The 23,614-nt window shown below is 45.3% G+C and overlaps 1 protein-coding gene across 2 annotated transcripts in view; it reads left to right on the forward strand.

Moving 5' to 3' along the window:
* The first annotated feature begins 11,799 nt into the window (after window positions 1-11,799).
* The window catches only part of LOC125341923 (solute carrier family 22 member 5), a 28,025-nt gene continuing 16,210 nt past the window's right edge, over window positions 11,800-23,614 (forward strand). The window contains exons 1-3 of one of the 2 annotated variants that reach the window (XM_048334052.1): window positions 11,800-11,838; window positions 11,898-12,349; window positions 20,687-20,790. In XM_048334052.1, coding sequence (XP_048190009.1) covers window positions 11,957-12,349; window positions 20,687-20,790 — 497 coding nt within the window. In that variant the 5' untranslated portion in view covers window positions 11,800-11,838; window positions 11,898-11,956. Of the gene's footprint in view, window positions 11,839-11,897; window positions 12,350-20,686; window positions 20,791-21,595; window positions 21,740-23,614 lie in introns of those variants that run through there. The other variant, XM_048334053.1, reaches the window with a different exon arrangement.

A 23,614-nucleotide genomic window follows, 5' to 3' on the forward strand; every position in this document is an offset into this window, starting at 1 on the left:
CCTTCAGTATTGCAAATAGAATCCTTCTCATCAAGTGTTCCTATTCCTTGAACTCAGGGCCTGGGTGTTGTATTTTAGCTTTTTCACCCAAGGTTGTCACTCTGCCATTTGACCCACCATTATTATTCTCTGTCTCTTGGCCTTGAAAGACCTGGAAAAATTTTTTTTCCAGTCTTGGGGCTTGAGCTCAGGGCCTGTCCTTGAGCTTCTTTTGCTCAAAGCTAGTGCTCTCCCACTTGAGCCACAGTGCCATTTCCAGCTTTTTCTGTTTATATGGTGCTGAGGAATCGAACCCAGGGCTTTATGAATGCTAGGCAAGCACTCTATCACATTCCCAGCCCCAAGCCGGGCTATCTCCTGAGCACTCCAGTTCTCTTAGGACTCTGTCTCCATGAAGGAGGTCACTTGTTTCCCATTCCCTGTGAACTTGGAAACCAGGCTACACCTCAGCATTTTCCTGGCCCCTTCAGTGCCATCTTCAGAATATAAGTTCTCCTTCACATGCATATAATACATCTTGTGTGTTTTCTTTTTTATTTTTCATTCTTCCTCTTTCTTTTTGTAAAATTAATTTTGTTATTTCATTTATATGGTACTAAGGAAACAAACCCAGGGCCTCATGCATGCTAGGTAAACACTATACCACTAAGCTACCTTCCCAGCCCCATCGTTTGTGTTTGTGCCTACCAGTTGTTATCAACATCAATCTTTCTGGTTATTCATCCACATACTGTGAGCTCTGGGACCCAGCCCCAGGTAGCCCTTTGTGCTCCCGAACATGAGTAATCCCATACCTTAGCCCAACAGTACTTGACCTTGAACACGTGTCTTCATTGTCAACAGTTTCATCTCTTTCCCTGACCTTTGGGTTTTCCCCTCTTAACCTTTTAGCTCTGACCTGACATTCTTAGTTTTTTCCATTCTAGCTTATAGCTTCTGGTCCCCAGTTCACAAATGTGCTTGCCACTAGTCAGTTCCTTTTGCTTATTTATTTGGAAAAAAAAAATCTAAGTCTAAAACTAATCAATCCGTTTTACTCTTCATTCTCAATCCAGGCTGTTCACTGAAGATAGAGGAGAGAATGCTGAATGCGGGTGGCTCCTTCCTATAATCCTAGCTACTCAGGTAGTTGAGAGCTGAGGATCACAATTCAAAGCCAGCCAGGTAGGAAAGTCTGTGAGGCTTTATATCTTCAATTACCCACCAAAAAGCTGGAAGTGGAGCTGTGGCTCAAGTGGTAGAGCATTACTCTAAGGAAAAAAAAAAAGCTCAAAGACCGCACCTGGGCCCAGAGTTCAAACAAAAGGATAATGTTTAAAAATGAACAAAGCTAGGCACCAGTAGCTCACTCTTGTGATCCTAGCTCCTCAGGAGGCTGAGATCTGAGGATCTCAATTCAAAGTCAGCCCAGGCAGGAAAGTCTGTGAGACTCTCATATCTAATTAAATTACGAAAAAGCTGGAAGTAGTGCTGGGGCTCAAGTGATTCTAGCCTTGACCGAAAGGAGCGCAGAGACAGTGTCCAGGCCCAGAGTTCAAGCCTCAGGACTAGAAAAACAAACCAAAAAAACAACATAAACTAAAAAAAACAAGTACTGGTACCTCACCCTAGTAATCCTAGGTCTCAGGAGGTTGAGATATGAGGATCATGGCTCAAAGGCAGAAAAGTTCTTGTGGCTTTTGTTGTTGATGTCTGTGGCGTTTGAACTCAGGGCCTGAGCACTGTCTCTGAGCTTCTTTTTGCTCAAGACAAGCACTCTGCCACTGGAACCACAGTACCACTTCTGGCTTTTTCTGGGTTTGTGGCACTGAGGACTTGAGCCCAGGGCTTTGGTGCATGCTAGGCAACCATTCTACCACTAAGCCACATTCCCATCCCTGTTTTGAATTTTAATGAATAAATACATTAGTGAATAAAAAAATAAAGACAGATAGTATTGGTACAATTTTCCAGAGAAATAGATCCAATAGAATATATAGACATAGACATAGTTAAATAGAAAACGACTTTCTGTGGGAACTGAGGGAGGGGAGGGAAGGGGAGGAGAGGAGGAGATTGTATTTCCCTTCTGCTTTTTTGTTCTACTTTGTCCCTTCCAACAAGCTAGACAGTACCTGCTGTCTTAGTGAGGACTGCTCTTGTTTATTCAGTCTATTGATTCAAATGCTTGCTAATCTTTTCTAGAAAAACACTCAGAAAAACATGTAGAAATGTTTTTCTGGTAATCTAGATATCCCTCAGCCCAATCAAATAAATGGACTATCATCACACAGATGATCACAGAGTTCTAGTTTGGCCGTGCCACAAACTGCATATAGAAATGGGGTAAAGTATATAACTTCTGTTTCTTGAGGTCTGAGGAACTAGTTTCCAAGCCAGCCATGCACACAGACAAATCCGAAAGACCCTTAACTCTAATAAACAACAATCTAGGAGTAGAGGTGTGGTTCAAGTGGTAGGGTACCCTCCTTGAGTAAAAAAGCTAACTAAATACATGAGCTCCTGAGTACAAGCCCAAGTACCAGCACAAACAACAATAACCACCACACACACCCACAAAAAAAAAAACATCTTCCAGGGTTAGTGATGAGTTCAGTGTTACAGTACTTGCCCAGCATGCATGAGGCCTGGGTGCAATCACCAGCACCACAAGAAAAGAAAGAGAGGAAAGGAAAGGCAAAAGGAAAAGAAGCCCTGTTTCACAAAGACATGATTAAATGAGGTCAAGGGCTATTGTTAACAATAGGTATATGTTTTAAGAAGTACATCCTTAGGCTACTTCCTCATTGCACAAACACTATTGTGTACTTACACAAACATACAATTGCATCAAGTCCTTAATCCAGGTCATTAGATCTGTATCTGAGCCAACCTCTTTTAGAATTTGTTGTTGTTGTTGTTGCCAGTCCTGGGGCTTGAACTCAGGGCCTATGCACTGTCCTTTAGTTTTAACCCTGAAGGCTGGCACTCTACCATTTGAGCCACATTTCTACTTCCAGCTAATTTTTGGTAGTTAATTGATCCTAAGAGTCTTGCAGACTTCTCTGCCTGGGCTAACAAGAAAGTCTGTGAGACTCAGATCTCAGCCTCTTATGTAGCTAAGATTATAAACATCAGCCACCAGCATCTGGCTCTTCAATCCTACTTTTAATTTTCATTTCCAAGGTAATCATAGAAACATAACCTCTTAGCAGTAAATTTTGTAAACCAGCACAAGATTAGATCAAACACAAAAGAAAACAGTGTCATCAAGATATACAGTAGATTTGACCTTTGGGACTACTGCTGGCTAGTACTACATTTAGGCCATGGTAAATTGAAATGTCACTGTGTAGACCATGACTGTAATGTTATTGTGCTAATACAACAGAGAAGGCAACTGAGACTTTCCCCGAGCCTTTTAATTTCCAGCCTAACCTGGCATCTAGCTCAGAAATGAACATTAAGATAGTTAATAATGTATATTATGCAAATCTATTTCATTCAGCTAAGATCTCCTAATCTCTTTGTATGAAATTTTCTCTACATTGACAGATTTTCATAAAGAGCTATGTATTCCCATGAATCTTGTCTTCTGGATTATCTCAGCCAGACCTCTAGCTTTAAATATCATTCATATAAAAACTAATCTCTAATTTAGATCTCATTCTGAATTTTCTGATTAGCCGCAAGCTCATATATACAATTGTGCATTTGACATTTGTACATTACATCATATATTCAAAATAAAACTCTTGTATAGGAAAGAGAAACTACATAAATTGTACTGTGCAAAATTTCAAACTGGTCAGGCATCAGTGCTCATACCTGTAATGCTAGCTATACAGGAGGCTGAGATCTGAGGATCATGGTTCAAAGCCAGCTTGGGAAGAAGTCCATCAGACTTAACTCCAGTTAACCAGCAAAAAGCTGGGAGTAGAGCTGTGGCTCTGTTGCTAATTGATTGGACCGGGGATAAGACAATAACAATAGACTGGGCCAAAGAATTGAAATTTGGGGGACCAAGGACCCAAAGCTATTCCTGTTATCGGATCCTGAGACACCATTAACAAGCGTTTTTATTGAGGTTAGTACAGAGGGAGGAATGACGAAAGGTATGTGCAGAAAGCAGGGTATCAATCTCTCTTGTGGTTGCAGCCACTCATATGAAGTATAGTTTGTATACATAGTGATAATTAACTCCCTTATCGTCAGGGAGCAGAAAGGGGCAATAAGACATTGCAACAATAACACAGGCATCCATCTTATCTCCATGTCTCAAGCTTTGCATCCAACCAAACAGCTCTAACTTAAACACACAGTTTGGCTCCAGAAACTTTCAGATGGCTCAAGAGGTAGGGCCTCAGCTTTGAGTGGAAAAAGCCAAACAAGTGCAAGTTAGAGCACCCATCAGTGACACAAAAGAAAAAAAATATGTTAGGCATCAGTGGCTCTCATCTCTAATCCTAGTTACTCAGGAGGTTGATATCTGAAGGTCAGGGTTCAAAGCCAGCCCAAAGCAGGCGAAGATTTTCTGGTCAATTCTCCATATAGCAACCAGAACCCTACTTTTGTGGTGGTGGTTGTAAGGCTTAAACTCAAGGCCTGGGAGCTGTCCCTGAGCTCTTTTGCTCAAAGCTAGCACTCTACCACCTGGAGACACAGCTCTACTTCCAGTTGCATGTGTAATTGGAGGTAAGAGACTCATGGGGCCTTTTCTGCCTGGGCTGGCTTCAAACCTCAATCCTTCAGATCTCAGACTTCTGAGTAGCTAGGATTACAAGTGTGAACCACTGGCACCTGCCTGAGAATGCTTCTTTTATAATAAATAAATTTTTAAAAAGAAACAGATCTGCTCAGTTCCAACATTCTCTGAGATTCTCTCTCATGCCCGTCACTCTGGTCACTGTCTACACAATGGGTGAATCGCTGGCTACCTGCCAGCATGTCTGACAAGTCCCTGTAGCTGCTCACTTTGATCATGGTGTTCCAGTCCTTCAGATCTTCTCTGTTACTCCAACACCCAAATGTGTTCCTGCTTCATGGTCTGGGCATGAGTTGCCCTTCTGCTTGGTACATTCACTTCCCCAATCTTCACATGAACAATTCTTTCTCATTCCTGCACCTGAGTTCAATTATACCTTCTCATTGGGGGCTGGTGGCTCATGCCTGCAATCCTAGCTACTGAAGAGGCTAAGAGCTAAAGATTATGGTTCAAAGCCAGCCAGGCAGGAAAGTCCATGTGACTCGTATCTCCAAGTAACCACCAAAAAGCTGACAGTGGAGCTGTGGCTCAAGTGGTAGAGCTCTGGCCTTGAACACAAAAGCTCAGGGTGGTGCCCAGGCTCAGAGTTCAAGCCCCAGGGGACACACACACACACACACACACACACACACACACACACACACACACTATTTTCTCAGAGAAGCATTCACTCATTAAGCTAACGTAACCAATGCCTGTCATGATCCACATCCTCTTCCTGGCATTGACCATGTGTAATGTGCCTCGTGTGTGTGTGTGTGTGTGTGTGTGTGTGTGTGTGTGTGTGTGTGTGTGTGTGTGCTGGCACTGAGGCTTGAACTCAGGACCTGGGTGCTGTCTCTTAACTTTTTCCCTGAAAGTTTGCAGTCTACCACTTGAGCCACAACTCCATTTCTAGCTATCTGCTGGTTAATTGGAGATAAAAAATCTCATAGCCTTTCCTGCTCAAGTTGGCTTTCAACTGGCGTATTCAGATCTCAGCCTGCTTAGTAGGTATGATTGTCAGATCAAAGCCACCAGTGCCCAGCTAATGTCTTGCTTCTCTCTGAGATGTACCTGCCATGGACACCTGGCGATGCTACAAAGGCACTGCATATCCAATGACAGGCAAATGTCCTGCTATGCCCAGTTCTTCTACAGCTACTCCTTCTGCCCAAAATGCCAATGTACATGGCGATGGTACTTGAGATCTTGTTCAATAAAGTAGAGAGAGACTCATGTTTTTCTACTCTAAGAGACAATTTCATGTTCCAATGCAAATAATTACAATGGTTTGGGCAATAAGTAAATATTAGGGTGTTATTACTAGTTTTAATCTTGCCAACTTGATTGGGTTGAAAGGTTCACTTGATCAATAAAGCACATTCCTAGTTGTGTCTATGAGGGTTCTGACCTAAGCAATGGTTTGATTCATGGATGGACTTGAAATTTGAATAGAAGGCCAGGAACTGATAGCTCATTCTGGCAATCCTAATCAGGAGGCAGAGATCTAATCCAGAGGCAGAGATCTGCAGTATGACGGTTCCATGCCAGTTCTAAGCCAGCCCCCCATGGTAGGTTCTAGGAACTCATTGAAGCTTCCCTTTCCTTAGGCAAGTAATTGCTGATACATGACCTCCAAAAATATCTAAATCTGTAGAGAACACATAGTTCTTCAGGTGCTTCTTTGTGGTCAATAATTCAAAATAAAACTAATTATACATGGTACATGCACTTTATATATGCTAGGCAACTTGAGCTACAAGCTATCATCCTGAGAAACAGAAGTATTGAAAACTTTCCCAAGGTAGGAACTGAAAGAGTCTATAATTGAATGTTGATAGTTCCACCATACCCAGAGGCTAAGCTCTAAAGTGAAATATTCCATGGTCACTTACCTTGGAAGCAATGATAAGGTTTGTCTGAAAATTCATAAAGGTGAAAAAGGAGTTACAAATGTTCATTTTCTGCACTTTGTCAGTCATGGGGCTTGAACTCAGGGCCTGGGTGCTGTCCCTGCACTCTTTTATTCAAGCTAGCACTCTACCACTTTGAGCCACAGCACCATTCCCAGTTTTCTGGTGGTTAATTGGAGATAAAAGTCTCACAAAATTTCCTGCCCAGGCTGGCTTTGAACTGCCATCCTCAGATCTCATGCTCCTGAGTAGCTAGGATTATAGGAATGTGCCACTAGTGTCTGGCTTATTCTGGACTTTTCACATCTTGTTTGATTTAAAAATAAAATCTGTGCATTAGTTATCTATTGGCTTGTTACATAGCACTCCAAAATGGGGCAGCAAATAATTTGCTTATCTCTTGCCATTCTGGAGGGTCAAGAATGTGGGGTCCCCTCCTCTGGGTAGTTCTGTTTCAGAGGTCTCCTGAGGTTGAAGCCAACGCTCTGAGACTCAACAAATGCCAGAAGAGCCCCTTCCAAGATCACTCAAGATTGTCCATGAGCCCCAGTGCCACAATGGCTGTTAAGACAGTTCATTCTTCATCATCACACTGTCCCCCCCCCCCGACCAATGCCTTTTTTTTCCCCCCCAAACATGTGTGTGAGCCAGTACTGGGGCTTGAACTCAGGGCCTGGTCTCTGTTCCTTAGCTTTTTCACTCAAGGCTGGTACTCTTGAGCCACAGCTCCACTTCTGGCTTTTTGGTGGTTCATTAAGATACAACTCTCATGCTAGAATTATAGGAGTGAGCCACTAGGCCTGGTTCCAAAAGCCTTCTCAGAGAACACATCCTACATTAAAATCTTTTTATAGTGTTCTGCTATCAATTGATTCTAGAGATCACAAAAGAACGATTCACCTGCCACCGCAAGTCCAATTGGTAGAGAAAGGTAAGCAGTGTTGAAATTAGAAAGGAATTGATTTTCAGTGTGGTCACAGTGGGAAGGCAGTGAGCCCTGAAATCTCCTAAGGCTGTCTTTCAAGTACTAACAATAGCTCCAGGACTGAAGGGAAGAGAGGAGGAGAGGACAAAAGTGGGAGGGGCCAAGAAGCATGTTTAGCAACAGCACATCTCAGTGGATAACACGGCCATTCCTGGAGTTGGAGATTCGATGAGGAGAAATGCTGAAAGAGAGAAACAATTTCAAAGGGGCCCCTAATGTTACCACTAATGTGATGTCATCAGTAACGTGATAAAAATCCCATCACTTCTTCTGTATGCTATTGGTCACAGAGACCAACTTGGTATAAAGCTAGAGGGGCAAGTGTGGCTCAAGTGGTAAATGGGACAGTGCCCAGGCTCTGAGTTCAAGCCCCAGGGCTGGTACACACAAACAAAACTGAAGGGACTTACCCCAGGGTATGAATACACCAGTGATGGTTGGGTACCAGACAGGAAGGCAGCTGTCACATCTGTTAGTGCTTGAAGCCATTTAAACTAAGATTCTAACCCTGACTCTGCTATCTGCTGCATATACCAGTTGGTTTCCCTTACATGTAAAACAGGTAGATTTGAGGCTGGGGAGCTCAGTAGTAAAGTGCTGGCTTAGCAAGCACTAGGCCCCAGGTTCCATCCTAGCATTGAAGGAGCAATGGGTGGATCAAATAGGAACTTCCTCATTCAGAATCTGAAGAGATAAAAGGTAACTGGTTGGGATTCTGAGTTCTCATTGTTTGTTTCACCTTATTTATTTGAATTCATTTGCCAGTACTGGTGTTTGAACTCAGATCCTTGTGCCTGCAAGTGTTCTATTGCTCAGCCATTTTTTTTTTCTTAGCTGTTTTTTTCAGGACTTTTTGTTTTGTTTTTGTTTTCGGGTAGGGTCCAGAGATTCTCCTAACTACAGTCTACTGAGTAGCTGGAACCACCGGCATTGCTACATCCTGCCTATTGAATGAAACAGAATCATTGAAATAGGGCCTCCCTGAAGTGCAGGTGGCTCTCCTATAATCCTAGCTGCTTGGGAGGCTGAGATCTATGGATCTTGGTTCAAAGCCAATCCAGGCAGGAAAAGTCCAGTGAGACGCTATAGTTAACTACCAAAAAGCCAGAAGTGAAGGTGTGGCTCAATTGGAAGAGTGCCAGCCCAGAGCAAAAAAAAAAAAAAAAAAAAAGCTAAGGCACAGTGCTCAGGTGCTGAGTTCAAGTCCCAGTTTGGGCACGTTTTAACACAAAAAGAAGAAAGTAATGGGGTCCCCCCGGCTTGTGGCTGCACTAGCCTCTCCTAATCTCCTGCTTCTGAGAAACTGGGATTACCAACCATTCTTTCGAAGGTGTAATTTAAATAATAACATTCAGATAGTAATCATAGCCTCAGGTGATTTTTTTTTGGCTTTGTGCAAGAGAACAAGCCATTTCAGGCAAATCGTTCACTTTCTTACCACTTTCCTTTTCTTTGATAGTCTATTGAATTGTTTCCTTACCTTATAAGGAGCATTTTTCCCTGATGTCCCAACTGATAATTTCCTGAATGTTAAAATAGGACTTTTTTTTTTTACCTTGTTTGCTTTGGATAGGACTCAACATTCTCTTCATACAAAGTTCATTTATTTTGAAATGTTAAGTCATATCCTAGGATCCCCAAATCACTAAAGCAAAACAAAAGAAAAACCCCAAAACAAGGTTGTTTTCAAGAAGTTTTGTTTTTGGGGCTGGGAATATGGCCTAGTGGCAAGAGTACCTGCCTCGTATACATGAGGCCCTGGGTTCAATTCCCCAGTACCACATATACAGAAAATGGCCAGAAGTGGTGCTGTGGCTCAAGAGGCAGAGTGCTAGCCTTGAGCAAAAAGAAGCCAGGGACAGTGCTCAGGCCCTGAGTCCAAGCCACAGGACTGGCCGAAAAAAAAAAAAAAAAGTTTTGTTTTATTTTTTTTTCCAGTTAATTCCAGACAAGGAGTGTTACTTTAAGTTGTTAGGAGGAGCTGGGTGTGGTGGTATACATCTCTAATTTCAGCATTCTGGAGGCACAGGCAAAAGGATTACAAGTTCCAAGCCAGTTTAGGCTACATTGTAAGATCTTGTCTTTAAAAAATAGAAAAAAATAGTAAGATTGTATAAAGAATTAAATGAAGGTCTGAAGTAGTATAGCTATCTATAATCAGGAAGTAGATTAACCAACACTTGTTATACTATGTTTCTCACAACTTAAAAAAATCAGCTGGTTTTTGGGAAAGGTTTCTATTTCCTTGTGGAAATGTAGTAGCAGCTAACTCTCTCATCTGTATTTTTCTTTTCCTTTTTGTGGGGGAGGGGGGTGGGAGGTGGAGGGCAGTACTGGGTTTGAACTCAGGGCTTGGAACCTAGCTTTTTCCACTCAAGGCAGATGCTCTACCGCTTGAGCCGCAGCTCCATTTCTGACTTTTTGCTGGTTAATTGGGGATAAGAGTCTTAGGGTCCTTCCTGCCTAGGCTGGCTTCAAACTGCAATCCTCAGATCTTAGTATCTTTAGTAGCTAGGATTAGAGACGTTAGCCGCCAGTGTTCAGGCTTTAAGAAACTTTCAAATTATCAGATAAAATGCAGGACATGCAGTGACATTTGAGTTTTATATAATCCCTGTATGGAACATGTCTATACTAAAACATTTACTTACTCTTTATCCAACCTTGAATTTAACTAGGTGTATATCTTCATTTGCTAATCTAAAAAATGTGTTAACATGGCTACTATGAAGTTTAAAATTACAAATGTACCTGGCTGTAGGATCACCCTGCCAGTAGTCCCAGCTACTGAAGAGGCTAAGGCAAGTGGATGGATGGATCACCAAGAGCTGAGGAGCTGGAGACATAGCCAGACCCAGTCAAACAAAGAAACCCACAAATGTAACTTGTCTGTTAGACAAGTCTCCTTTAGACTCACACAGTTGGAATTTTTTTAAATTACTAGTCAGCTCAGTTAACAGCAAAAATAACTAAGGGGAACACTTAATCTAGGATAGGATCTTTCATAATCTTTTTATTTTCCTTTTAGAAAGATAAATATCACGAGTTTTCACTCCTGGAGAACAAACCCTTTTATTTTTGTCAGTCCTAGGGCTTGAACTCAGATTGGGCGCTGTCCCTGAGCACTCTACCTCTTGAGCCACAGCACCACTTGTGGCTTTTTCTGTGTATGTGGTGCTGAGGAATCAAACCCAGGGCTTCATGCACGCTAGGCAAGCACTCTCCCAACTAAGCCAACATTCCCAGCCTCAAACCCACTCTTTTGTGCAAACATCCACGCAACTGAATAATCTTGAAGTTAAAGTTTTACACTGGCTTAAACAAGTTTAAGGACGACAAAAATGACTCCTTAAGATCAACACCACGTATACAAAGGCAGAAGGGATTATAATGAAACGTTACCGTGCCCAGCCTTTAGCTATTGCAGAAGTTTCACTGCGAGAGAGCAAAGGATGGGGTGACATCGTCCACACAAAGAAATGTACTCATTCCCCGACTTCTAAAACCTCTCTGTATATCACTTCCACCACGACGATTAAAAAACAAGTGAAAAGAATTCCAATTGCAAAAGAATGCCACCTGTATGTACGAGGAGGGGTGGTGTCCAAGGCAGCTGTCAAAATGCCTTGGGCCAGTCACGTGAGCAGCGACAACAACAACAAAAAAAGTGGGGAGTGGGGTTTATTTCATACCTGCGCCCCAAGGCTGCTCCCCAAGTCTGGAGAAAGGCGCTTGACTTTTTAACCTTGGACAGGACCACAGTGAAAGTCGCTGTGGGCCCTAGGCAGCCCGCCGCAATCACGCTGGGGGGGCGTGTCTCCTGCAGGGGCGTGGCTCCGTGACGCCCCGCCCCCACCCCCTCCGGCAGGTCACGAGCCAGGTCGTGCCCCCTGCTTCTGGCGCACGCGCCGCCCCGACACCCACTGCGTCACGCTCGCCCTGGCCACGCCCCCTCCGCCCCGCGCTGCGCGCTGAGTCGCGCCGCACTGCCCGCCGGCGCGGGGCGGGCCTTGCGGCCCGAGGCCCAGAGCCCGCCCCGGCCTCGCACTCTATGTAAAGACGGGCCAGTGGTGCGTGGACCGAGGCGGCGGCCGGAGCTCAGGGGAGCCCAGCGTCCTCCTGCCCGAGCGGGAAAGTTGGTCTCTCTCCGAGTGCGTTCCTTGCTCGCTACGTCGGACGGTGAGGTGCCGGTGCCTCACGCGCAGGCGCACACACACACACACACCCCTCCGTCCGTCCGTTCCCCCCCCCCCCCCCCACCACACACACACCTGCGCCGCGCGCCGCCCGGACCCCGGGACCCGGCGCTGCGGGGACGCTGAGGACGGCGGCATGCGGGACTACGAGGAGGTGACCGCCTTCCTGGGCGAGTGGGGGCCCTTCCAGCGCCTCATCTTCTTCCTGCTCAGCGCCAGCATCATCCCCAATGGCTTCAACGGCATGTCCGTCGTGTTCCTGACGGGGACCCCGGAGCATCACTGCCGGGTGCCGGACACCGCGAACCTGAGCAGCGCCTGGCGCAACCACAGCATCCCGCTGGTGCGGCAGGATGACCGCGAGGTGCCCCACAGCTGCCGCCGCTACCGCCTGGCCACCATCGCCAACTTCTCCGCGCTGGGGCTGGAGCCGGTGCGGGACGTGGACCTGGAGGGGCTGGAGCAGGAGAGCTGCCTGGACGGCTGGGAGTTCAGCCGGGACGTCTACCTGTCCACCATCGTGACCGAGGTAGGTGGCGGCCTCCCACCCGGCGTCCAATATGAAGAAGGCACCTGTTGTGCTCCCCGAGCGACCTCCCCCGAATCTGGTGCTTGGTGGATGCCGTCACTCCCCTTTAGCCCAGTACCCTGCTGAAGTGCCATCCTCCAGCCTGGGGGCCCAGGAGGAGCACTTTGGCGAGGTGACCTCCATCCAGAGCGGGCATCCTAGAGCACAAGTGTGTCAGGCTGGACACATCCATCTTGATGGCCACCTAGGATATGGAGTACCAAAGGGCTTTGGCTTTGTCGAGGAGATGTTCGAAAACCCTGCGTTTGGGTTTTCTCTAGATGGTAGTCAAAATTAAGGAGGAGCAGAGTCAGCCAGGATTTGGACCAAAGAGCCAGCAGCATTTTTCTTCTCTCAGCATCAATTCAGAAAAAAGAAAAAACAAAACAAAACTTTTCTGTGCCGGTCCTGGGGCTTGAACTCAAGTCTTGAGTGCTGTCCCTGAGCTTTTTGTGCTCAAGGCTAGCACTCTACCACTTGGAGCCACAGATCCACTTCCAGGGTTTTGGGGGGGGGGGGGGGGGAGGGGTTGGTAGTTAAATTGGAGATAAGATACACACAGACTTTCTTGCTGGCTTTGAACCACAATCCTCAGATCTCAGCCTCCTGAGTAGCTACAGTGTATGGCTTCTTTCTAGAACTTATAAAGTTAAAGCATATATGTAAAACGTTCTTCCCTTCTTTCTCAAGTTGTTTCTTCCCTCACTCACCCACTCTGAAAGGAAAGTTTGGTCATGCTCCTGGAAGAATAGTTTTCCTTTTGACCAGGACTGATCATCATTTCTTAAGTACACAGGGACATGAAGATCTGTTCAGGGTGACTTATTGGCCCGGCATGTTTTCTATATGGTATTTTGAGACAACAGTACTACCCAGGCATAGTAAGGGCATATAATAACCTTCTGTTCGTCAGAAATGGGAGAAAACTTTCCCATTCTCCAGTCCCTTAGATGTTCTTTTTAGGTGGCATTGTCTGTTCCTCTTTGAACTTCAAGTTGGTAGTGTGGTATGGTATTAATGGTACATGAGGATGTGTTTTAGGATTCTCTTGGGCACCCACACTAATCCTCTGGAGTCTCAGCAGTACTGAGTAAGCAAGGCAAGGAAAAGAACCTTCCTTGATGGGTCTCACACTGCATATTCGGTGTCAGGATTAGGGAGATTCAAAGGTTAGTATAGGCTTCTTAGAGGTCTCTCAGTGGGTCCAGGGTGCTTTGCTCAGTTAAGCCCAGATGCTCCCTCAAGAAACTATGTGGCAGGAGTGCAGAGAGAAAGGAATAACAGGGAGAGAAACCTCTGGTCCTTTTAGGGCATCTAAACCTCCTGGAGCCTCAGAAAGCCGTACAGAGGCTGTGGGGGCCCTAGGTGTGTTGTTTGTGGGGGTTGTCACTCTTCCAGAATAGAATCAGAATTGTCACAGGGGGCCTCACAGTGTGCACTCATGGGGTTTCTCTGAATGTTTGGAAGTTTGATGTTTTCAGCACCTGTGCCTGCTTCCTCCACATGCCAGGAGTATAGGACCCAAGCCCCATTGGGATTTCTCACCCAGTGACATTGTTCTGGTGCTTAGAAGGCCTCACTAATTGACAATAGAAGTATGGATTGGAGGCAGCCAGCTATGGCTCATGTGTCCTCCGACAATGGAAATTTTCAGGTGTCCCAAATCCTAGGTTCTAGCCTCACAAGTGAGTCAATTACCAGTGAGAACTGTGACAATGGAGGTTGGCTCTGGCGTTGGCATAGTTCCTTCAGATTCTGCTTACGGCTGGCCCAAAGAGGAGGCAACTTGAAGTCAGCTCATGGCATGTATTTGGGGTATTTCCCTGATAAGGAGTGTCCCCAAGCTTCCTGTACTTAAACTCTGGATCCCCACCCTTCTGACCTTGCTTGCTGTCAATGACAGTCTTGACTGTTTTCTACATGTTTAGACTTTATTTTGCTGTCTTAGCAGTTTCGTAAGAACTGTGTGCCCTTTCACCTATTTACAGGTTGTCAGTCTTTGCAGGGAGGGAAGATTAATACTTTACTTAGCCCTTTGTTTGGGGTGCTGGAATGCCTGACTTGAAGTTCAAGGCTGCTTGTGCCTCTCAAGTGAACAGTCTCTAATCCAAGCTGCTGCATCATCAATCTCATGATTTTTTCTAAGGTCTATTTTCCCAGACCTGGCCTGCTGACCTCTGCAGCTAGTCTGGTGCCTGCTAAATGTCTCCAGGCCTGCCTTCTGTCCCAAATCAAACATAGAGATGTTTTTAAGTGTAGTGATATTGAATTCCCATTCATATTTATTTGTGGGTAGGGGTGGGGGTGGGGGGTGTTTATAAAAGACTAAAACTTCAGGCCTCCTGTTAGATTTTTTTTTTTTTGGCCAGTCCTGGGCCTTGAACTCAGGGCCTCAGCACTGTCCCTGGCTTCTTTTTTGCTCAAGGCTAGCACTCTGCCACTTGAGCCACAGCGCCACTTCTGGCCATTTTTTATATATGTGGTGCTGAGGAATCGAACCCAGGGCTTCATGTATATGAGGCAAGCACTCTTGCCACTAGGCTATATCCCCAGCCCTTTTTTATTTTTTCAAATTAAAATATATACATGTAGTAACTAAACTTTGCAGTAAATTTAGATCTTTGCATCTTCCTAAGTCTTTAACATAATGCTAGATGCAGGAGAATTCTCCAATCAAGTAAATTTTTACTAAATAGGCTAATGAATAGTTTACAAAATAGTATCTAAAGTTTAAGAGCACATATACATACACAAAGGAGGAGTGGTACTCTAACTTAGAAGGGAAAATTGGAAGTAACCAAAAAAAATATTGACTGGAATATTTTACGAATATTCTCCACAAATATTTTCCCTTTACTAGAGCTTGGCACTTTGTATCTAAAACTAGGCATTGGGATTGGCAGAGAGAAGGGAATGCTTTATGAAGCACCCACCTTTCAGAAATAGTTTGGTCATCTACATGTTTCTAGGCTAGCCCCTCCTCTGTCTCCTCATTCATATCTGGAGCTGCAAAAGATCATCCCATCCATCTTGCAGTGCTTCTGGGTACTGGATTGACTCCTTCTTTGGGAACTTGTGTGATTTTTCATGCTACTTGGCCACCTTTTGTTTGGTCTTGCGGTAGCCCAGCCCAGCCTGTAGGCAGAAAGTTTCCTTTAGAGACTTCTGGGCTTCTAGTCCCTGTGAGTTGAGACTCTTTTCCACAGAACCCTAGCAGTTCTCTGCATCTCCCTGTCTGTCTCTTATTTCCACAAGCCCCAGTCTAGTCCTGGCTCTGGCTCTGGCTCTGACTCATGCCCTGTTTTCTGGACTAGCATTTCCATCAGTCTTTGTCTCAGAACTAGATAATCTCAGAGGTGAAGAGCCTTGCTGTTACCCACAAGTCTGCATGGATGAAAAGCCCCAACATCCTGAGAGATTCTGGAGTGCCCAGAGAGACCTGGGCCTCAATTCTATGCCTATGCTGGCCTCTCTCAGGGGAAGTACAAACCATCACCTATGCCTTTGCAGCTGAATGGCAAGCCAGAAAAGCCACTTGTAGGGCTCTGTGGTCTCCTTATGCAGACACAGTCATAGGAGATATATCCTGTGTAAGTAGTCAGATTAAGCTCTTCAGTAGATCAGAGCTAACTCCCTGGGTCCAAGTCCTGCTAGTTGACACAAGGCAAGGGGCCAGGTCACATAAAGAAAGAATATTTTGTAGATTGAAGTGAAAGGTTCAGCCTGACTAAGACTAAAGGAATCTGTATTACTCAAGATTAATGGCTTTTTAACTTAACCATTCACTTACCTATGTCTCAAGCAGCAGCTGAGACACTCCTCCATACAGGGCTCTGCTTGAACATTGTGGATGATGTGGTACTAAATACTACTTTGCCCTGACAGCCTTGACATGATTTTTTTTTTTTTTGCCAGTCCTGGGGTTTGAACTCAGGGCCTGGGCACTGTCCCTGAGCTTCTTTTTGCTCAAGGCTAGCATTCTGCCACTTGAGCCACAGCACCACTTCTGGCCTTTTCTGTTTATGTGGTGCTGAGGAATCGAACCCAGGGCTTCATGCATGCTAGGCAAGCACTCTACCACTGCCACATTCCCAGTGCACTCCCCCTTTTTCTTGGGGGGGGGGGTTGGGGTCTTGCTACAAACTGGCGTGCAAGTGATAACTCCTGCCTCGGGCTCCCAGGTGCTGGGACTAACAGACTCATGCCCAGCAAGGTGGAGGATAAAATGTGTGTAAGTATACACAGCCTTCAATAACATGTGGTGCCAACCAGTGTACTTGACCATTGATGCAGTCATTGCTAGAGAAGAACTTGCACCTTGTGGGCACAGGTACTATCTCTTTTTCTCTTCCAGCCAGTTCACAGGTAAGAACATCTAGTCCCAGGGAACTGTATCATCTCTTTAAAATGTCATAACTGAAAAGCAGTGACAATTCTGTACGAGATTCAAGAGACACTGTTCTCACACTTAAAAATAATTGACAGCTTTGTCAAAGCATAAATAATATAAAGAAATGGCATCTTTCTAAAGCATAGCTTGAGGAACCTTGACATCTGAATCTCCATACCTGTGAAGCTATGAGTACCACCAGAAGGCTACCTTTTAGACCAGGAAGAAGGGCAAGTTTAAGGCCCCTTACTGGAATTACTTCCAGATTCTTTCTTGTTGTCCTGATCCCAGGTCATGGGGCTTAAACTGAGGGCGTAGACACTGTTCCTGAGCTGTTTTTCACTCGACTAGAACTCTGCCACTTTGAGCCACAGCTCTACTTCTGGTTAATTGGGGATAAGAGTCTCAGACTTTCCTGCTCAGGCTGGCTTTGAACTGCTGTCTTCCATTCCGACCTGGCTTTTTCAGCCACATACGGATGGGGACCCTTCCTTGGAGCACCTGCCCACCTTCCAGGAAAGAAGCCATCTCGGTGTGGGATGCTAAGGCTGTCCAGATAGGAAGGCCAGGGCTGGGGATATGGCCTAGTGGCAAAGAGTCCTTGTCTCCTATACATGAGGTCCTGGGTTCAATTCCCCAGCACCATATGTACAGAAAACGGCCAGAAGTGGCGCTATGGCTCAAGTGGCAGAGTGGTAGCCTTGAGCAAAAAGCCAGGGACAGTGCTCAGGCTCTGAGTTCAAGCCCCAGGACTGGCAAAAAAAACAAAACAAAAACCAGATAGGAAGGCCAGAGCAGCCTGAACATTCAGGCCATGGTGTTCAACATTCTTGACTCCTGCAAGTCCGAGCTTACTCTAGATTTGGAGATCAGATAGCCCTAATTTTTCTTTTCCACCCAATTCATCCTGTCCAGACATATGTTTAATTTCAAAATGGAAAGTTAGCAGCCTGCCTGAGTAAGGAGTGGAGGGTGGGGTGGGATAGGGGGGCGGGTTTCTTTGTGTGCAGCCAGAGGACTCCCCTCCCTCTTTTCTGAGAGATTCCTGGAGGCTGTGCAGACACAGCCCAGCAAAGCCCAGCAAAGCAGTTGTGTTTTTTTTTTTTTTCCCTTCTGTCACTGGCCTGGAAGAGATGTTTTCTGTTCAAGGGAACTGCATATACCCACATCTCTGCAGGTTCCTGGGGAGCCAGCAGACTCCATGGAAGGCAGACAGTGGCCTGGTACCAAGCTGGCAAGAGTAGATTCTCGGGGGAGGGTGACTATGCTTGTGAGAAGACTGCAAAGGGTCCTACTCTGTGCCGTTCCTGCCCTGGGAAACTTTTTTTGTGTGTGTGGGAACCACTGTGTTTTCTGTTTTGGCTTTCTTCCTTTTGGCTGTTTATTAGGCTGGGGCAACTAATGTGTGCGTGTGAGTTGTGTCCCCCATACCCCCTTTGATTGCCTGCAGACCCCTTTTCCTGACATGGTTCATGGCTTCCACACATTTGAGTGCTAGAAACTTGAGCGGACTATCCCTTTTCTTCCCCTTTTGTGAAGGTCTTGGGCTTGAACTCAGGGCCTGGGCACTGTCCTTGATCTTCTTTTTGCTCAAGGCTAGCACTCTACCATTGAACCACAATTTATTAGAGTTGAGAATCTCAGCTGGATGCTAGTGGCTCACACCTGCAATCCTAGCTACTCAGGAGCCTGAGATCTGAGAATTAGGGTTCAAAGCCAGCCCACACAGGGAAGTCTGTGAGACTCTTACCTCCAGTTAACCACTAGAAAACTGAATGTGGCGCTGTGGCTCAAAGTGGTAGAGCACTAGCCTTGAACAAAAGAAGACCAGGGACAGTTCCCCAGCCCTGAGTACAAGCCCCGTGGCCTACAAAAAATAAATAAAAAAGAATCTCACAGACTTTCCTGCCCGAGCTGGCTTTGAACCATGATCCTTAGATCCCAGCCTCCTCAGTAGCTAGGATTATAGGTGTGAGGAGCACCCAGCTCCTACAAACAGGAATAATCAGGCAGTGTGATGGTTGGGAGACTTGTCTGAGGGACAGCTAGTTAACACTAGAGTGTTGTTAGAACCCAGGTTTCTGACTCCCAGTGCTGAGCTCTTAGCCATTCCTGGGCCTCGTGCTGTAGACACTTAGTATTTGTGGGCATATGGTTCCAACAAGGTCGCTGTTGAGGAATTCCCACAAATGTTGGATACAAAGAGTTCAGCACTGAACTGTGGGTGCTCCGTTCATTTTTCCTGTAAATTTAGTGACACCTCATCTTCTGTTAAAGACATGCTCTCAACAAATAGAAAACTTTTACTTTATTGCTTTAACACACTACATACCTTTTTTGATTTTATTGTAACTTTCACCCCGCTTTTCAAGAGCTATTTTTTTTGTCAGTCATAGGGCTACCAGTACCCGGCACCATTTTCTTTTTTGTGGGAAGTATATTTTCATAAAGCTGGGTGTAGGAAAACAACAAGTTCTGCAGTGACTTAAATATGACTGATAAAGCTTCTCCACATCAACTGAGCTGTGTGGTTCATGTGCAGGTATTTAATTTTTTTCATTTTGAATTTTTTTGTTGTTGTTGTTCGGTCTTGGTGGTTGAACTCATGACCTGGGCTCTTTTTTTTAAAGCTAACGCTCTTATCACTTGAGCCACAGCTCCACTTCTGGATTTAAAAAAAATTTTTTTGGTGGTTAACTGGGAATAAGAGTGCCATGGAGGGCTGGGAATATGGCCTAGTGGCAAGAGTGCTTGCCTCATATACATGAAGCCCTGGGTTCAATTCCCCAGCACCACATATATAGAAAATGGCCAGAAGTGGCGCTGTGGCTCAAGTGGCAGAGTGCTAGCCTTGAGCAAAAAGAAGCCAGGGACAGTGCTCAGGCCCTGAGTCCAAGGCCCAGGACTGGCAAAAAGAAAAAAAGAAAAAAAAAGAGAGAGTGTCATGGATTTTCCTGCTCAGTCTGGCTTCGAATTGCCAACCTCAGATCTCAACCTTCTGAGTAGCTAGGACTACAAGTGTGAGCCACTGGCGTCCAGGTTGAAATTTATTTTGACTTTTTAATTTACCTTGGATTGTTGGTGTCTAGTATCAAAGATTACAGCTCTGAATGTCACAAAAAGCACCAAAGAGTCATTTTCCCAGATTGCAGCCGCAGCACAGCTGAAGGTACAGGTGTAGATGGTACATGCTGGGCCCTCTGACTTTAGTCTCTTACTCTGACCTTTCGACTCTCCCCACTTGCTCCACTAAGAGAGGGTACCTGCCTGGTCCATTGCTCTGGGCTCTGTCCCGAGTCCTCTTGCTTGCTTGCTTGCTTGCTTTCCTTCTTTCTCTCTTTCTTTCTGTCTTTCTTTCTTTGTTCTTTCTTTCTTTCTTTCTTTTTTTGCCAGTCCTGGGGCTTGGACTCAGGGTCTGAGCACTGTCCCTGGCTTCTTTTTGCTCAAGGCTAGCACTCTGCCACTTGAGCCACAGCACCACTTCTGGCTGTTTTCTCTATATGTGGTGCTGAGGAATCAAACCCAGGGTTTCATGTATATGAGGCGAGCACTCTACCATTAGGTCATATCCCCAGCCCCTGTTCAGAGGCTTACGAGTGAGCATAGGAGGCCTTGCTCACAGGAGGGCAGTCTCTGAGCAGAATGCTGCTTGCTCCCCACTTTACTCCCATCCTCAAAATGAAAGCAGGACAGTGATGCCCAAGCTATGAAAAGCAGCGTGGGGAGGGAAGAGACCACACTTGCTATCTGCTTTGCCACTCAGGCGAACCATGGCTTCATATACCCAAAGCAGTGGTATTCCCATTTCTTTTTCTAAAAAGACCTAAAACCAAAAACATTTTATTTAAAAAAAAATCAAAAAACACCCAACAACAAATGAGTGATCCATCCCTTTGCTTCTCTTACAGTGGAACCTGGTGTGTGAGGATGACTGGAAAGCTCCGCTCACCATCTCCTTATTTTTTGTGGGTGTGTTAGTAGGCTCCTTCATTTCGGGGCAGCTCTCAGACAGGTAAGATGTCTTTTTCTCCTGCAGCTAGAAGGGCACCTCAGCACTGAGCAAGGAACATATACGCCTGACTTTGACTTCAATTGGTGATATTCTCTCAGCCCCAGGGCCTTGCATTTTTTGAGGAGGAAGAAGCTGTGTCTAGTATGGACTCCATATCAAGTAAAGTGAGCCAACAACCCCTCACCCTATTCCCTAATTCTTGCTGAGTAGAGAAACCTGAACTATTCAAGCCAAGTGTATCCATGACCCAGTGACCAGGTAATACACCGCAATTCATTTCTGCACAGGCCCATTTGCCTTCCTCTGGTGAATGTAGCACTCGCCCACCTTCAAGTGTGGGAAACACAGACATCATAAGCGCAAATGGATGAATCTCACTAGCCACTAGTGAGATGAGGGGCCCTATCTCATAGGCATGGTGTTTGTCTAATTTTGAACTTTTTTTTTTTTTGGTCAGTTGTAAGGCTTGGACTCAGGGCCTGAGCACTGTCCCTGGCTTCTTTTTGCTCAAGGTTAGCCCTCTGCCACTTGAGACACAGCACCACTTCTGGCCGTTTTCTATATATGTGGTGCTGGGGAATTGAACCCAGGGCTTCATGTGTACGAGGCAAGCACTCTTGCCACTAGGCCATATCCCCAGCCCTAATTTTGAACATTTTTAACCTAAGCACATTTATGACTTGGGAAAAATCCAGAAGGTTATGAGATAATATGTAAAACCTAAAATGCGAGAGGTTGTATATGTTCTTGTGTCCATTCTATCCTGTCTTCTCCCTTGGAGCCTTAGTCTGAAAGGATGGGGGCCTTCAGCAAATGGGCCACAGTGGCCCAGAGAAAAACTAGTAGGGAGGCGTCCTCCTGGCCAGTTGGAGACTCATATTGAAGTTCAGGATGAGAATGTCATTCCTACCTTAGGAACAAGGTTGCATTTTGCAGCAACAAACTCAAGGTGATATTCTTGGCATAGTTACATCAATGAATTATTGTCGCATCTTTCCTCACAAAGATTTAGATATGTCCATATCTCATTAGATTGACTTTTCCCAGGGTGTCAGCTAGTGGTTAAAAAATAGAAAAATCCACCCAGGCACCAGTGACTCATGCCTATAATCCTAGCCACTCAGAAGGCTAAGATCTGAGAACCAAGGTGTTTGAAGTGATGCAGTGGCTCAAGTGGTAGAGTGCTAGCCTTAAGCAAAAGAAGCCCAGGGACAATGCCAGGCCCTGAGTTCAAGCCCCAGTAGCAACATGTGCACACCCACTAGAAAAGTCCTAACCTCACTATAGCATTAAAGTGTTCAATAAACCGTGCCTTCTGCTAAGACAATACAAGTTCTAGCTGAGGCAGCTGCCCATGACAGAGAAAGGCCTTCCATTCTCCAGGTCTTTCATCTCATAATAAGTCCTTATATTATTTACTTATACTAATTTGACAAATGTATATGGTGTTACATACTAGTATAAGAATCAAAGAATTATAGCCTCAGTGAGGTGAAGTAGGATTATTACTAGTTCCATTTTAGAAGTGGGAAAATGGACTATAGACGTCACACAGTGACCACTGGCAGAATTAGGGCTCAGACCCAGTTAGTCTAGTTTGTTTTTGTGTGTGTGAACTACTGCTTGAGACTCCAGCTCTCCTCAGTCTTGCCTTCTGTAAGCTAGAAGGGACTTATCCACTGATTAAGGAAGTGATACTGAGGTCAGGGTGCTTGTGGGAATGTCTAACTGGGTCAGGTTTCCCTACAAAGTGAAGTGTGAGCTTATTGCTGAAAGATGAGTAGAAATTAGCTAAAAGGGTAGGGAGAGGCAAGAGCCCTATGGGCTGGAAGGACAGCATATACTAAAGCCTAGACAAGAGGCTTAGGAACAGAGAAAGGTGTCCACCATAGTAGAGGTGCCCAAAGTGGTTTAGAGACCAGGGCTGTGAAGCAGGCAGAAGTGTAAGTAGAAAGGAAATTGGACTTAGCAATCTAGGTAGAGTTTGGGCTTGAGCCACAGAGCAGTAAGGAGCTACTGAGAGTTTTTTTGGAGCAGAAACATGATGAGTGGATTTGCTTTTTATTATTGGTGGTAGTGGTTGTAGGGCTTGAACTTGGGGCCTGGGCGCTGTCCCTGAGCCTCTTTATGCTCAAGGGCAGCACTCTACCACTTGTGCCACAGTGCCACTGCTGGTTTTTGAGTGATTAATTGGAGGGAGATAAGAGTCTGACGGTGTGGGGGAGGAGGCTGGAAATATGGCCTAGTGGTAGAGTGCTTGCCTTGTATACATGAAGCCCTTGGTTCAATTCCTCAGCACCACATATACAGAAAAGGCCAGAAGTGGTGCTATGACTCAAGGGTAGAGTGCTAGCCTTGAGTAAAAAGTAGCCAGGGACAGTGCTAGGGCCCTGAGTTCAAGCACCAGGACTGTCAAAAAAAAAAATCTTAGCCTCCTGAATATTACTGGATTGATCTGCCAACATGTCTGGCTAAATTCCCTATCATTAGAAGGTATTTTTCCTTTGGGCCTGATCAGTGTTTGATTGTCAGGGAGATCTGGCTGCCCAGTACTCAACTTTACTCGTCCTGGATGGGTTTCTTTATTGTCTTTGTGGGCCTGGAACTTGGTTCTTTTGGTGCATTTATCTCACTATGTAATTGGGTATGCAGTAGCATGGTTGTTTGATTAAAGTGTGATTGGTAACTATATCACCAAGCAATAAGTCCCTTGAGGACAAAGATAGCATCTTTTTTTTTTCAAGTGTTACCCAGTTGCTAGTTTAATAGATGCCAGGTAGGCATTCACTGAGTGCCGTGGTGTGTCAGCCAGCTCTGACCAGAC

The sequence above is a fragment of the Perognathus longimembris genome, chromosome 25 (genome assembly GCF_023159225.1).
Source record: "Perognathus longimembris pacificus isolate PPM17 chromosome 25, ASM2315922v1, whole genome shotgun sequence".
Lineage (NCBI taxonomy): Eukaryota > Metazoa > Chordata > Mammalia > Rodentia > Heteromyidae > Perognathus > Perognathus longimembris.